Genomic DNA, 16,244 nt, shown 5'->3' with positions numbered 1-16,244 from the left:
TATATGTTGTGTAATACTGGATTTTTTTTCCCAGGGCTGTCATGGAATGGCCTCTGTGTTTGTGGAGTCATTAAAAGGCTGCACCTGAACTCATTAACCTTCAATAGAAAGAGCAGCCCAGGAGGAGGCCGGGAAGCAGGTTGGGAGGCCCACTGCGCCAGTGCCAGCGAGCACCCACTCCCTGCTTCCGGTACTTTCTGCCATGTACCATGGAGACCTGCCACCCGCCCCCCCCCCCCCGACGGTTTGCTCAGTCATGTCAGTCACACTGATTGGTAGCACACTGCTAGAGAGTTGGGCAAGTGCCATAATACTGCCCAGCCCCAACAGGACCCGCCTCCCAATTCCTCTCCAGGACCTTAAAATGTGCAGACTGACAGAGCCTCAAGGCTCAGACACTGGAGCCCTTCATTTGTGGCCAGACCGGCAGCCGGATAGCCAAGGTCAGGCAGACAGAGGCCAGAGATTTGTCTGCCCACCGTTATTCCACAACTCCCTCCTCATCGACATTCCAGTGACAATAAAGGATTAGCTTCTTTAATTCCAGCAAAGGAAAACAAAAGGCCTTCATGATGATAACCTCTAGCAGGGGTAAATGCAAACTGGTGTCAGAGAATGCTTTACAATGCTCCATTCAAAACTGATATTGAATTTATGTATTTATCTAAATTTTCACTTTTCCACATTTTTCCATTTGGTAGACTGGTATATGTCAATGGGTGATGGATGACAGGGTCGTCATGTCTGTGAACACTGAGTGGCAGATGGGAGGGACAAATGTCAAGGGGTCGCACACAAAAAGTATATATATATATATATATTATATATATATAATATATATACTTTGCTATATTAGCAAAAAGTAAATGTAAAAAATTTAAAAAGCTGAATAAGTAATATCTCAGTACAAGTAATTCACCAAACAAGTTCTCAGAACAGTCAAGCAATCCACTTCAACAAGCCGCTGGCAATTAATCCAAAATGGATGAACAGAATTCCAATGCTACACAAACGTGATGATGAAGATCCTCGTCTGTGGAATAGACCTTTAGAGCAAATGAAAATAACGAACAAAGCGCTTCTCAACACGGTAATGTCGGTTTTTCTTTGTTCCTTAAGAACTAAAAGAACCCCTCCCCTCACCCCACAAAAAATGAAATCATGAATCTTGATCCAGTCCATGTAAACAAAAAGTGTGACTGTTCCTACATGGGCCTAACAATCAGAGAGTGGGGTGCTAGCAAACACGGCACACAAGGTTAGACTGTTAATTAAGTCACTGAGCTCAGACGACTTCAAGCATGTGGTGCAGAACGCCATGCAGACGTGCAATATTCACTAAAGGGAGGGCTCAGGGGGGGAAAAAATAAATAACATGTTACCGCTTTCCTCGTACATAAGCCATATGTGTGGTTTCTATGGTGACATGGCCCGAAATTACCGCAGGGGCCCTGTCACAGCATTGTCCATTATAGCCAACTGCATCACAGAACGGTCACCAGGCAGACCTTTCTCTCTAAAGAAAAGATCAATTTCATGCAGCATTTACCATGGAACACACAGTGTAACACACATCCGCCACGACTGTCAGGGCCAGTTCCTTCATTTAAACATGCAATTGCTTAAGAAGCATCCCTAAATGATACTGCACTTGGGAATAGATGGTATTAAAATGGCAACTGTAACTGAAAAGACCTAATGCAAATGGTCAATTAACATTGTTTAACGAAAGATTGAATGCTCTGTGTATGTGTTTAGATACCACCCAGGAAAAATAAATTGTCAGAGCACTAGTTTCCACTATATAAACTTAATTCTGAACCTATGACCAATTAGAGTAACTTCATTAAAAATTCAAAACAGGTTCTTTATTACAGCCTCGAGTAGTTATGCCTATAGAAAAAAATTAAACTTCACAGTACAAACATAAAAAAATAAAAAAAATAAAAACACACTCACAAACCAATGTATGGACACTTAATATATAACTTCAAGAAAGACCATTTCTCTCAGATCTCCAGAATAGCATGCAAAGCATGTACACATGAAACATTTCAGCCATTTATTGACATAATTTTATATTTAGATTGAAGACCATTGTTTGAAGGTGGTCGCATCCTTGGTGCTTTAGCATGAGCCTACGTGTGATGACAAACCAGACACAAATTCTAATTCTCCATCAGCCATAAACAATCTTTGTGTACAGCCAAGTTAAGTGTTTGCAGTCTATTTAGAAACATCACTGACACAGAGAAAGATGAAGAGCAGACTTATGGGTTCTACATTAAAGTGACATTTTCTGAAGTAAAAAATGTAAGTAAGTATATTATATTCAGCCTACATTTATGAAACAGATACATGCAATTTTATGTAAATATTTTAGGCCATTTTGTTTGGCAGAAGCAGCACAAAGTTGTCTGGCACAAGAGGAAAAATTATAAAACAGAATTTAAAAATGTGAGAGGCCACAGGCGATTCACTGGCAGTACAGCCCACATGTGGCCTTGGGTTTGTCCGTCTGTTCCTTTAACCTCTGTTAGGGTCCGGAAGAGAGCACTAAATTTAACAAGACTTCATGTTTTCATATCAGTATTACTGTTAGGGAGAGGCCCTTATCATACAACTCCTAGGTGAGCATTTAAAAGGCGTATCTGCCTTTTATAATCTTGTATCTTACATCTGAAAAAGCACGAAAGGGGTGACTTCAGCAAAACTAAGAAAATTGTATTGTGTCATATCTGATTTACCTACATTAACATGTCACCATCTCCAGCAGCAGTAATAGAAACAAAATGGTACATTTCCATAGAGAAGAAAATAAAAACACTGCTGCTAGCTGACAAGATCTCCCCAGTGTGCAAGCTTATATTCTCAACACTGGAAAACAGTAAAGACAATGGCACAACTACTAGTGACAGTGAAACCATTCTGGCACCAGATCAAAACAAACCGACACACGTTTACCCAACAGATGTGTCTATGCTGACACAAAGCAGGTAGGTGAAAGAGCAAGATGCAAACCCTGGCATGAAAATACATAGTCCCTAACCCAAACAACTATCCTTCTTTGGAGTTGACAACAAACCTGTAAGAAAACAGTAAATTCAGCAGGCTTCACCAGAAGGCTTTCTGTTGTTTCAACCTCTTAAGCGTGGTTCAGGAGTCAGTTCGATCACACTCTGAATGGCCATCTTTGTGTTCTGCCACAGATGCCTGTACACCTACGACCCTTGTTTACAGAGGCTCACTGCACTAGGCTGAGAAGAATTTTGCTGAGTAATGGGTGTCTGCACCTTCTGTGAGGAAGGTTCAATGTTTGGGTTTTTACATCAGCACCAACACCCGAATTTCCCCCTTCCAATGCCCAGTTAATGATATTCATCCGTATTTTAGGTATATGTATATATTTTGGGGGGAGAGCATCGATTAATATGTATATTTCCCCATAACACAAAAACATTTGAAGTCAAACAAGCTTGGCAAGAGAAACAGCCCGATTTTTTAAAGATCTGCATGACTAAAACATGATATCGCCGACACGCCTAAACACACAGAACAAATTAACACAGTATAATAGTAGAAATAATACGTCCCCAAGTTTCTCTTTCGTCAATAATAAAGAATCTAACTGTTAAAATTAAAAAGTCGAAATGTTGCAAGTACACAAATCATGCCTCTTTTAATATTGTAGGTATACTCGAGCAGGACCTACACACTTATTTACCTCAGGAGAGGTAAACTGACACATGCAGTTGGCAACCATTGGATTTTGATCAGTTATGAATGAGCACCAAATGTTAAAACTCGAGACAGGAAAATATTTAAATTTCTGTTCCCATCAAGCAAAAGCAAAGCAGTTTTCTTCATCACATAAGCAATGCTGTTCTTTGTATACAATGGCTCAGGAATGACAAGCGTATTGAGGACTGTAAATGAGGTTAATGCCGCAAACAGCTCAGCAGGTTCAAAATTGCAGCACATTCATTTTACAATGGCAGACTCATTACAGAGCTTTTGGTGTACAACTATATGTGGTAATAGCCTGATAAAATGATTGCTAAACTGTTCATACCTTTGGAGTGGCAAGATATGTATTGGTGCCCAGAAAATAAACAGTGCAAACTTTTGAAATGCACTGGGTCATTTTTCTCCTTCAACGAGACCGCACTGAAGGGTTTTGAACACTGAATACTGCCAATTACGTCACAACCGTTGGATACACACTATCCAGTTTGACTGACGTAAATCATCACCGTGAAGTATACAAACAAGCTACAAAGCTAGACAGACTGAGCTCATTTGAAGTTTAAAATAATAGTTTTACGTAACTTTGTTTTTTTTTGTTACAGGCGAGGCCAGTCATCTAACACATTAGTATACAATAGCATAATAATTTAGTTTTCGCCCGAGTCGCTGGTTACTGGATCCACGTCACAATTGACTAATGCTCTGAGCTCACTTCCCATGCCAGGAAATTCCCATCACCTCAACTTAACTGGCGATGCGTGGCCTACAGGTAGCTAGCTAGTTCTGCAGCCGGTTTAAATGAGATTATCATCAGTTGTTAGAATATGAAACACAAATATGTACAATTAAACAAATTAATCTGATTTAAACCAGTTTAAAATGTAATTAATTTCCTACGTTTTCCACTTTAAGAGTCTGGCTAATGAGTAGCGCTAGCTACTTGGCTACAAAAACGTTGTTACACTAAACGATTACATTCGCTAGCTAGCTAATATGTTGTTAGTAAACGTGGATATACTAGTCAAGTCAAACATGCATGTTCAAGTTACTAACTGGTAGATATAGTCATATGCTCAAGTGAACAAGCACTCGCTAGATTGTAACAACTGCGATGTCGCACTGTGTGCACATTGAGAATTCCACAATTAGCTGACTAGCAAACTTTGCACTAGTTTTCTCGAAAAGAATAATATCGTTTGCGAGTAAGGAGTGACTTACATGGCTGCTATTATACCTAGTTGGCTAATGTTAGCCAGCTTTCACAGCAATAACATTTCTATACAGGCGAGTTGACTCGCTATAGGCATACCTGCGATTACATTGTCATTTTTATCTTGACACGTAGCTTGCATAAATAATAGATATATATTGGCTTCGATGCTTGGTAGCCTGATGTGTGAAATATTTGTTTTCAGTTGGAAATATTAACATGCTAACTAAATAACAGACCATGTTAGCTTGAGATAGCTAACGTTAGCTCCATAGCTGGCTCTACACGTTAACGGCCGAATCGATCAAACCAATGGGTCGATTAAACTTCAAAAATGTAGCTGGGATTTAGCCAACCACTGCATTTTGTCTAGTATCAAGCGAACTTAAGCTTGCTAAAGCTATCATGACAACATTTTCCATTCAGCTCGCTAACTTACCCCACGTTAGCACTACCCATCTAGTCTAAGTGGAACTGGCATAAACTAGCCGATGTTAGCTATATAGTAACAAACTAGCGAAGGTAACAGGTCAACCTATACATGCATTTGTATGGAGTAAAATTATTATTAACCCGTATTTTTCTCATTGCATCAGCAGCGTCGTACCAACTAACTAGCTAGCTTCCTGATGTGTGGTGTGGCTGAGATCGTTAGCTAGCTCGCAAGCCTTCTAGCCAATAATAGGTATTTGTTTCTCTGTACAGCTAGCTAGCTGGTTAGCTTGCAAGGAGGAAATTGGAAAGAAAGAAAATGAGCTAAAACACTCACTTACTTTCACAAGGATGATAGATGCGTTTGATCAATTCGGTTTTGTTTGCTACGTGGTCTCACGTCAGTGCCCCTTACGGGAGAGATGAGACGTGTGGTCGCTTTTTATTTTATCTTGGACCTTTTTCTCCTTTTTTCTTGCTGTCTTCGTTCGGTGCTGTAAAGGTTCCTGCAGTCCCGGAAGTGCTGATCCAGCACCACCCGCCAGACAGGAAAACTACTTCCGGGTAACAACTAGCCGCCGCACCCGCATGCTTTTGAAATATTTCGTTTTTTATATTCCCATTTTTTCGTGCTGACCGAACTGTTTCAGTTGGTTCTTTTACAGGCAGTTGTATTCGCCTTGCCATTTATATTTATTATTGCATCATTATAATGAACATCATATTTGTCATCATTTTCATGACCGTTATCATACCAACGGTATAATCATAATACCAACAATATTATTCTTCCTATTATTATAGCTGTATTATTATCATAGAAAAGGTTTTCATTCATTTAATTTTGTTACGTAATTGTATACATTGCCTTTTCTGAAAATTAAGTCTGCTGGCTAATGTCCCCCTGGCATTTTATCTTTCTGGCTTTCCAGAAGGAGTAAAGGATTATTGGAGAAAAGAAGCATCAAGAAGGTGTATACTGTTTTGCATGGTAAATCATTCTACAATGCTAGTACATGGACCTCAACCAATCACACATTAATTTATAAGGCTGTAGTCCTACAAGGTAAATCAAATTTAGAATGCTACTTGAGAACTCCATTACCACCTATCTCTCATATTAAATGAGCTCAATTGTAAAGCGATATTCAACCAGCCTCTAAAACATTACAATGATTTTTGCCGTAATATTTGCATTCCTTTTTAGCATCCTCGCTTAAGACTTCCTGATCATTTTCTTGTATTTCTACCAATGTGCCAAAACATTCCTTTAATCAGCTGTAATTTATAATCTACTTTTATCCATTTAGACCATTTCTGAATGTCATTTACTCAATGTTTTGCATTGTGTCAGAAAATATTTGACTGGTTAAAGCTGGCTGTTTTTGCAGAAACCGCTGTGGTCCCACGAGAGATAACGAAGCTCAAACTCTCAAAAATGCAACAGTAAAATTCTATTATGAACCAAAGATTTTTATGTGCTTGTATATGTAATTAATCCCTGTACACAGCTACATGACTACTCTTAAATTACACCAGTAATTGATTGAATGGATTTAAATTCCAAATGGCTTAAAAATAATCAACTGAAATACCAAATCATATCACATTAACTTTTTACAGTAGAAATATATGCTGCAGTCCTCACCATACAATACTCATCACCCATCAGGGGATATGAGATTAGCTGCCATCTGCACAGATTTTGTCACGCAAAAGATGACAATCTAAAAAGACTGACAAAACTAATAAAATAAAAATGATAAACATAAAGCCCGCCAACCCCCCAAATGATAGGCGCAGTACTATAACAGAATGTAATAACTGGTTATTTCTCATTTAAGATTGGAACCTTGAGACCTGACTGCCTCTCCACCATTTTTAAAAAATATTGTCAGTTGTGCTCTTTGATTTTGCTGTGAGCTCCCCCTAGAGGTATCCTGAGGTTAGTTAAACTTTCATAAGATAATGAATGCATTTTTACCCACTACACTATAAAAATTGCCATGTAGGTTAAATATACATCGATACAAATGTTTGGCAATACATGCTGCAAAACTAACACATTTAAAGTGGTTTAGTTTTCACCGTCTTGGTTCCTACAAGTACGCACTACCTACAAAAACAGGACCCTCTACATTACTGACCGATCTGAATGAGAAAATATGGGTATGAATCCCTTGAGGCATCAAAGACCACTCCCTTATCTAGACAAGTAATCTTAATGTACTAGTGAAAATCCTGCTTAAGTGCAAGTATTCCATGTTCCCTGGATAAACTCACTTCCTAAACAAATAGGATACAGTGTTATGTGATATCCAGGTGAGTCCATTGTTGAGAATTCAGGGTCATGTGGGTGTCATGATAGTGACCAGATTGCATATAAAGCACATGTAATAAAACCAGTAGGTTACTGGAAAACATTTTATTAAACTGTACAACACAATTACACTGCATAAATTATTTACAGATGTACACAATTAACTCTTCAAGTAGGGCTTCCAATGGCTTTCCATGCAATAAAAAATTAAAATCCTAAAGTTCAGGCTCATTCCGCATCCTCTTCATCATCATCATCAGGCAAGGGGCGGGACCTGCCAGAGAAAGATGGCATTATTTGCGAGATCTGCAGGCAACACACTTCAAATGGTGAATGCTTGCACTTATATAGCACCTTTATCCAAAGTGCTGTACAATTGATACCCATTCTCACACGCGCGCGCACACACACACACACACACACACAGGCAATTGGCTGCCATTCAAGGCACCAACCACTTCAAATATAATGCATTGCTGATGCACCCATAATAGGATTTGCTCTTCACATCTTGTTTTTTTAAAGCTTGCATTTTTGTAAAATTTGTATTTAATAATTAGCAAAATCCTCTGTTAACTGAAAATGAGGAAAGCTGTATTGAATAATATTGTCACAGTGGTTCTTCCTTTCACAATGAACAAAATGACTACCAAGCATAATGCTGGGATCATATATATTCTTACAAAATCAATCTTGTAAGAAAGGCCCTGTGCAGGATATCAATATTCACTTTGTATCCCGGCCCGAAACATACTTAAGATTGTATTCAATAATATCATCCTTTTCCCCTGTATGAATACATTTAAAAACTGGCCATTGGCTGCTGTAATCATTCTCAGGAGGAGAAATAGACAAGTCTTAAATATTCAAATGAAGCAAATTATGGAAGTCCGACAGCTTCATCTCAGTTGGCAGTCATAATTCTGCTGTTATGTTCAGCTGCATATTGGTATTTATAGGTTCTTTGCACTGCCAGATGCACCATTTCTGAAAGAACCAAAGACTGCCTGCGGTTTCTCTTTCCAATCAAGGGTCAAGCTCTTCATGCTACTTACATCTCTCAATTATGCATTCCCTTGTATCCTAAACCACACTTAGCATACTACCAATACTAATAAGCATGCATATAACCTATGACTACAAGTCAAGTTTAAATAAAGCTGTAAATGTAAACTTTAAAATGAGAACAAGGACATACTTCCGGGGTGCCTTTGACGCACCACTGCCCCCAGCCTCCTCATCATCTGAAACAGGGAGCTGGTTTTCTTTTTCGGGCTTCCTGCCTGGGCCACCAAAGAAATCTCCAATACCCTTCTGCCAAGTCGGGGTGGGTCGAGGACACACCGGATTCCCACCAGCATACTTGCCTTTTGCTGTTAAAGAATGGCAAATGTCCCCACGAATATTGCGTCAATTCAATAGACAGCTTTGGGTCACTGAACAAGGCAAGTAAGGCTTTCTAAACAAAGTCCACACACAAGTTAGTAGAATAGCCTTAACAAATGACTGTGAGTTAAGTTGATTTTTTAAGGTTGCATTGCCGTCATTCGAAATGAACAAGAAATACCGGATAACTCAAATACAATTGGCTAAGTTAACACAGGTCGCTTTTATTTAACATTTAGAACAGAATTAATTGGAAATGAGAAAGCACACGAAATCGAATACTGACCTGGCGTGCCCGTTTGTGAGAAACTTGCGTTCGCAGAACTAGAGGCGCCCAAAGACTTCCTTGGCGCCGTGGCAGCCACAGCTGAAACAAAATTATTCACAAATATTTACAAAACCCGGGAATCATTCATCCTATACAGAGGCAACCGATCTAGTTTCTTGCGTGCCGAATCATTCGGACCAAATTAGTAAATAACCAAAATCCATCTAGCAAGCTACTGACAGTACAGTCCTGTCCAAAACCTGGCGCCAAATCGCAGTGTCCCGCTCATCAGTTCTGCGCAAACAAAATGAGCGGACACTCAATTTCAGACTATGCTCACATCTTTAGCATTGAACCTGTGCAAATTTTGCGCGGCTGAAACATTACACAGCACTTGTACTACCAATCACCTCCAAACGTCCAACTGGTGCCAGTTTAAAGAAATGAATGATACACAATCAATCTTATAGTGTACACTTAATTCGTTATACGGATTGTCATAGTAATAAACAATCGCACGTTTCATATAATTCAGTCTTTGTCTAACTTCTCACGATTGCAATACGTAATAAGTAAGCCAAGGTTGACTTTACACAAGTCTTAGAGGTAGTTAGCTAGCTACGTTCCAGGACGTAGCCAACTTGCAAGTTAACGCAACTACACACACCATTTCAGGTAGCTAATGATTTAAATGAGTCTAAATGAGCTCAGTTACATGTCTCAAAACCGAAAGTTAAATTCATGAACTACATGATGTGTGTAACTACAGGCTATATGTAACGTTAACGATATAGCTAGCTAATAGGAAGTTAGCAGTTCTAACGTTAGCACAGATATCTATTCAAATTGGCGGGAGTACAGGAAGCCATCAGATGTTCGCCGATTCGACCTAGTAGTAACTCAGAATCTCATTTAGTTAGTTACTAACTACCTAACTGCAGTAACTTAATGTTAGGCGAATAGATAGGTAGCTAACGTTACATACCCAAGATAGTTAACTAATTAGCTAACGTTAGCTAGTCAGTAAATTACCATTTCAACATCCAGCTATAGCTACTTAGCTTAGCTAGTAAGCTATCAAACTTACCAGCTCATAATAATTATAGCTAGTCACAGGAGTAGCTTGAAATAGTAAAAGTTAACGTTAATGGTAACTTCGGTTGTCAAAAAATAGGATATCTAAAATGAGATGATATTATAGAACGAATCAGTGTGATTTAGCTCGTACAAGTAAGTTCTTGTATGGGTAAGCTATCCCAATTAACGCCATACAGCAAAACTCACCTTTTCTGTAAGTTCCAGGAACGCTGTCTGCCTTCGTCCTAACCATGTTATAGCTATTCAATGCTCAAAAAGCACAACAGATTTGAAGACCCAACTAACAAAAACCACAAGTTCACTTCCCGCCGGAGTTTAAATTCACAGCGTCATCTCACCAGGCCTACGTCAGCGTCCGTCACCACGCCACAGCTCTCGGCTTATCCAATGGCCACAACGTTCGGGGTATTTTTACCCAGTCTTGTCACACCTCAGCTATTTTAGTCACAAAATATCTGAAAGGAAAACAACATGATGGAAATGCTTGAAATCTTGTCCTAATAACACAACCACTGGTCTACATTAACTGAGCCATAATAATCATAATAATAAAAAATACCTTGCATTTATATAGCGCTTTTCTCATTCTCAAAGTGCTTTACAGTGATGGGGGGGGGGGCAACCACCACCAATGTGTATCACCCAACCTGGGTGATGCGACGGCAGACATTTTGTGCCAGAATGCTCACCACACATCAGATTAGGTGGAGAGGGAGAGAACAATTATATAGCCAATTAAATCAGAGGATGATTAGGTGGCAGGTTGAGAGAGGCAGGTTGGGAATTTAGCCAGGACACCGGGGAACCCCCTACCCTTTACGATGAGCGTCATGGGCTCTTTAATGACCACACTGAGTCAGGACCTCGATTTAACATCTCATCTGAAAGATGGAAGGTATATACCTTTACCAATGGCTACAGGACAGACAGGAAACGTGACTGCAGGAATACTGGTGTATTACTGGTGGACTGTGACCGTGGTTGCAGAGGAAGGCTCTGATTTACGTTAAGGATCTGGTGAGATATAATGATATTGTTAAAGCTTCCAGGATTTAAAAATGAAAACATTCAATATCTTAACAGACTACAAATGGCTTAATCTAAAATAGGCAATCCAAGCAAAGAGGTTGATATTAACATGAAGGTCAGAAGATCAAGGTGATATGTTAAGGGTTGTGTCATGGCACGTCTCCTTTTCCTATCTGGAAGTGTGTGGGGAGAAGATGAGTGGAGGAAAGGAGGATACATTGAGTATTTAGACGCACCGCAGGAGAGGGCAGGGCTGGACTTCTCTGTGTACCAAGCATGTGGGAAAGGGGGGGGGGGGGGGGAGCCCCAGGTAAAAGAACAGAAAAGCAGACAAGTTAGGAACAACATAATTACGATGTTAAGTATGGCACATGTAGAGCCCTGAGTGTAATATGGGAAGGCCCAAGTGTGCAGTGTGGTTGCAGAATCTAAAAGCTAAAGAAATAGTGTACACATCCTGACCCTGTACTGACAGCACCCCAACACACCACAGAACAGTACACCAGTACATTCATATCCAGTGACAGGGCAACAATACTGTCAGCTCAGTTTACCTGACAGCTCTATGGACCTGGTTCTCCCTTATCATACATCATTAACTGCAAAATTGATTAGAAATGTAATTGTAGAGTGTACATTTAAAATTCAATGTATCTGAAGCTCAAACAGGCATAAGCAAATGCTTCCAAAAACCAGGAGCTCTGTAGGAGCAGGCGCTATCTTCTATTATAATTTTACTTATTCTTGTAACTTTCATATAGTCTTGTGAATGGAGAAATTGTGGTAGAGAGAAAGAGATAAGTAATTTGCTAAGTTATTCTGTAGTAAGCTCATTTAAAACCTTTGGAGAACCAGTGAATAAATGTAAGCACCAGAATTATTTCACATTTCTCAGTTCATGCAAGTAGCATAAAAGCATGAACCATCTTTTCAGCATTATGCAGACACTATCTTCCTCAATTCATATGTATTCCGAAGATGAAACAGATCACTTTTGTGATATTATTATCACAATACGGAAAGATCAATAGTCATGTCAAGGTTTGCAAAAACAGCATTGACTGTGATAGTGGAGCCATCTAAATTTGAAGAAAAATGTATGAGTGTATCTCTCAGTGACTTGGGGCCTACTTATTATTACAGTCTTATCTATATTCATAAGTAAACTTTGGGTAATTCAGGCCTTTACATCGTGAAGCTATCCTAATATCTAATGCTGAAACTTGTGTCATCTATAAAACAGTGGTATTTAATACTATACATGCTTATAGGTCCAGTATCACAGATACATATTAAACCTAGTCCTAGAATAAAATTCAACTTTGAATGGAAATTCTCCATATAAAACTCCCTTTAATCCAGGACTAAGTTTAATCAATGTCTGTGAAACTGGCCCATCATGTCCCCAAAGATAGCATACATAGAGGGAAAAGATTCCATAACCTACGCTTGAGCCCTCCGGCAACTCATTATTCACTCTGACAAAGACATGTTAATCAGAAAGATATGATTTAAACCATAAAAGAGCTTGCCCTTTGAAGCTGATTTTGCTATCCTGTATATGGTGGTCTATATCAAAAGCAGCTCTTAAGTCAAGTAGAACAAGTATGGAGATACAATCATGATCCAAGACAAGAAGTGAATGATTAATTACAGATAGACCTGTTGTTATTAGGTCAATAGGATCCAAAATTAGTATAAGCAGTGGCTTAATTTCTGCCATATTAGGGGATTTAGCTACATGAGATAATGATTCATCACTATCTACTGATGAGATAGGGAGGAATTTATAATATCAAGCCTGATATCTGCAAAGTAAAATTGATAGCTCTTTTTGTAGTTTCGTTGTACAATGTCTATTGGTGTTACTGTGTGCCATGACTGTGATAAATTTCCTATGCATGTATTTTTATGTGTAAATTGCCATCTGCTGGTGGGATGAGTAGCCGCGGCAACATTCAAACATTTATTTGGTATTGTGGCGCCATCTGCTGGCCATGTTTTTAAACTGCGACTGGAAAGAATCCGAATTTCGTCTGGCTATTTCTGTTTTTTTTTTTTTATAACTTTTTTTTATCGTAACAAATATAGCCCAATTTTATTCATAAAACGTCTGAATTTTAATATGGAATTATAATGCAAATTACATTGCGAATAGGCTATCTGGTTCGACATTCTTATTTCGACCAACGTGGGAGTGATTGATTGATTGAATTAATGTATTTAGTAAGAATCAATGTATGTATAATATTCGTACACAGAAAGTAAATAGATTAAAAGCTACAAGGATAACATGCACAAATTAATATGAGGGTGCGCTCAATCGCTGCTTATCCAGTTCATGCTCAGAATTGTAAATCAATGTAGGCAGTACTGAAGCTTAAAACTCATATTAAAATAATCATTGTATGCTAATAGAGATATGCCATATTTCTAACTTTTTAATCGGTATATCGGCTACTTTGTTGGGGCTTTTCTAATGCTGGTATGATTCGTTGTGGCACGATGTAGGCAGAGAGCAATCTTTGACGTCAACCTAAGATCTATGAAGCCAATTCGTCGAAATCGCCACACACATTCGACTGCAATTGGCTTAGTTTGGTCACATGAGGATCTGCTCCATTCAGAGACGAACGCGTTGCCTGCCTGTGAATATAGGAGAATTCGAGTGGGACCTTTTTCCCGTCTCCTCCCCGGATACTCAGTGTTTTTCCGCTAGGCCACATAGCTATAGATTCTTCGCCGCCACGGATACATTTCTTTTCATTTCATGGTTCGGATCCTTGACAGAAGGATGAAGTGTCTTTTCGCTGTAGCGATCATCGTGGGTTCGGTGATATTTCTTTTATTTCCCAGCGGATCTGACGCAGATGAGAAAAAGAAGGGACCTAAAGTCACAGTCAAGGTAAATGGACAAATCCGTTATCTAAGCAACTGGAGGTAGCAAAGCCGCTACCAAAGGCTAGACGTAAGCATTTAATCAAAATGGATTTCGCTAGCTAACTCTCCATAGCCTACACTTTAGCCACATTAGCTTCATGGAACGAGGAGTGCAAACCATTAGTAATTGCTTTCTGGTCTGAACACCCATTCTGCGACTTGGCATACCATAATACTGATTACATCTGTTATTTAGTTGCCTGTATATAATCAATCAATCACGGTCCAGGTGAAGGACGCTAAGATTTTAAAACAAACTCGGCCTTGTGCATGCGGAACATTCAAGCCCCATTGCATCATTTCATTGTTTGTTAATTGCCAATTCTATGGAGACTTGGCGGGCGAGATGAACAGAATAATAAAATGTTATATCGTCGTGGTCCACTATGCCTTTGATTGATCGTAGTTATTTACCCCTGTGACAGGTTTATTTTGATATGAAAATCGGAGACGAGGATGCGGGCCGGGTTGTCATCGGATTGTTTGGGAAAACCGTTCCAAAGACTGTCGAAAATTTCGTCGCGCTGGCAACTGGAGAGGTAAGAATATGAACATCCGACTAAGTCATTTACAACGTAAATTGATGTATGCTTAATTGATGTATGCTACTGCTGTATTCATATCGCTGAGCAAATCTGGATCCTCTATCCAACAGAAAGGGTTCGGCTACAAAGGCAGCAAATTCCATCGTGTAATCAAGGAGTTCATGATTCAGGGAGGGGATTTCACCAGAGGAGATGGCACTGGAGGTAAATCTATACACTTTAAGAATGAATTGTAGCGTCTTTCCTATGAAGAGGGTGCTTGTTGCATTGAATACCCTTCTCATTGTCCTCTAAGGAAAAAGCATCTATGGAGACCGTTTCCCTGATGAGAACTTTAAGCTGAAGCACTATGGCCCTGGTTGGTTGAGCATGGCCAATGCCGGGAAGGACACCAATGGCTCTCAGTTCTTCATAACCACTGTTCAAACACCCTGGTTGGATGGTAAACATGTAGTCTTTGGCAAGATCTTGGAAGGCATGGTGAGTTTGCTGCATGGCAAATTGCATCTATAAGATAAGAACAGGATTAAATGGCTCATTAAAGCTTTTCATGGGTGTTTGTATACTTTTTGTAGTCGCAAGACTTTCTGCAATCTGCGTGAACTAAAAGTTCTGTGTATTTGGTTTCAATGCATATTTGTTGGGGTAAATTGGATTTCTGATCTTGCAAAATGCATCCTCACTACTACTATGATTTCAAAGGAGATGTTTGATGATGACTGACTATTCTAGAATAGGATTTGTACCCTGATCTGACTGGCTTGTGTCAGTATGAAATGTTTTATTTAGAGTTCCTTGATGTATCCTTACAATGTGTACTGCTTCTCTATGAACAGGATGTTGTATCGAAAATTGAAGCTACCAAGACGGACGGCAGGGATAAGCCCCTTAAAGACGTCACTATTCACGACTCTGGTGAAATCAAAGTGGAGAAACCATTTGCAATTCCAAAGGAGTAAATGACGGGATATGCCATTAGGGGATATGCCATTGGGGGACTTGCCAGTTTGGCAAATTCCACATGGGTGTGTCGAGATGGCTCTCATCAAGAGCGCCTTGGCTCTGCAGTGGTTCCTCTGCTGGGTAGCCCAGGCTATTGGCATCTCTCGCCCTATGGCTATGTTTGTGGCTGTGGTGCTGGACCACTGAGCAACACTCCTTTGGTCCATTTCTTAAAACACATTACCAATGGTTGTGCAACAGTCACCAACTTTTTCTTTTTGTAAAGAACAAACATTAAATAAAGGGTCCAAATTTTATAAAAATTTT

At 39.4% G+C, this 16,244-nt stretch overlaps 3 protein-coding genes across 7 annotated transcripts in view; 1 reads left to right on the top strand and 2 right to left on the bottom strand.

The window, feature by feature from the left end:
• csnk1g1 (casein kinase 1, gamma 1) overlaps window positions 1–5,938 on the bottom strand; it is a 61,827-nt gene extending 55,889 nt beyond the window's left edge. For 4 of the 5 annotated variants that reach the window (XM_061221285.1, XM_061221287.1, XM_061221288.1 and 1 more), the window contains exon 1: window positions 5,731–5,938. The gene's annotated coding sequence lies outside the window, so the exon portion shown is untranslated. Of the gene's footprint in view, window positions 1–5,726 lie in introns of all 5 variants that reach the window. The other variant, XM_061221286.1, reaches the window with a different exon arrangement.
• A 1,861-nt stretch (window positions 5,939–7,799) lies between these two features.
• Window positions 7,800–10,801, bottom strand: pclaf (PCNA clamp associated factor). Its single transcript, XM_061221335.1, has 4 exons — window positions 10,648–10,801; window positions 9,382–9,462; window positions 8,908–9,082; window positions 7,800–7,983 (listed from the first exon to the last, which is right to left on the bottom strand). The coding sequence occupies exons 1-4, from the start codon at window positions 10,691–10,693 to the stop codon at window positions 7,938–7,940; spliced, it is 348 nt and encodes a 115-aa protein (XP_061077319.1). The 5' UTR covers window positions 10,694–10,801; the 3' UTR covers window positions 7,800–7,937.
• A 3,358-nt stretch (window positions 10,802–14,159) lies between these two features.
• ppib (peptidylprolyl isomerase B (cyclophilin B)) lies at window positions 14,160–16,240 on the top strand. The gene is made up of 5 exons (XM_061221334.1): window positions 14,160–14,395; window positions 14,856–14,969; window positions 15,086–15,179; window positions 15,271–15,455; window positions 15,812–16,240. The coding sequence occupies exons 1-5, from the start codon at window positions 14,261–14,263 to the stop codon at window positions 15,932–15,934; spliced, it is 651 nt and encodes a 216-aa protein (XP_061077318.1). The 5' UTR covers window positions 14,160–14,260; the 3' UTR covers window positions 15,935–16,240.
• Window positions 16,241–16,244: the final 4 nt, after the last annotated feature.

This window comes from Conger conger, chromosome 15, assembly GCF_963514075.1.
Source record: "Conger conger chromosome 15, fConCon1.1, whole genome shotgun sequence".
Taxonomy (NCBI): Eukaryota; Metazoa; Chordata; class Actinopteri; order Anguilliformes; family Congridae; genus Conger; species Conger conger.
The sequence above is the reverse complement of the archived record's forward strand: the minus strand, read 5'-3'. Positions and strand labels throughout refer to the sequence as shown.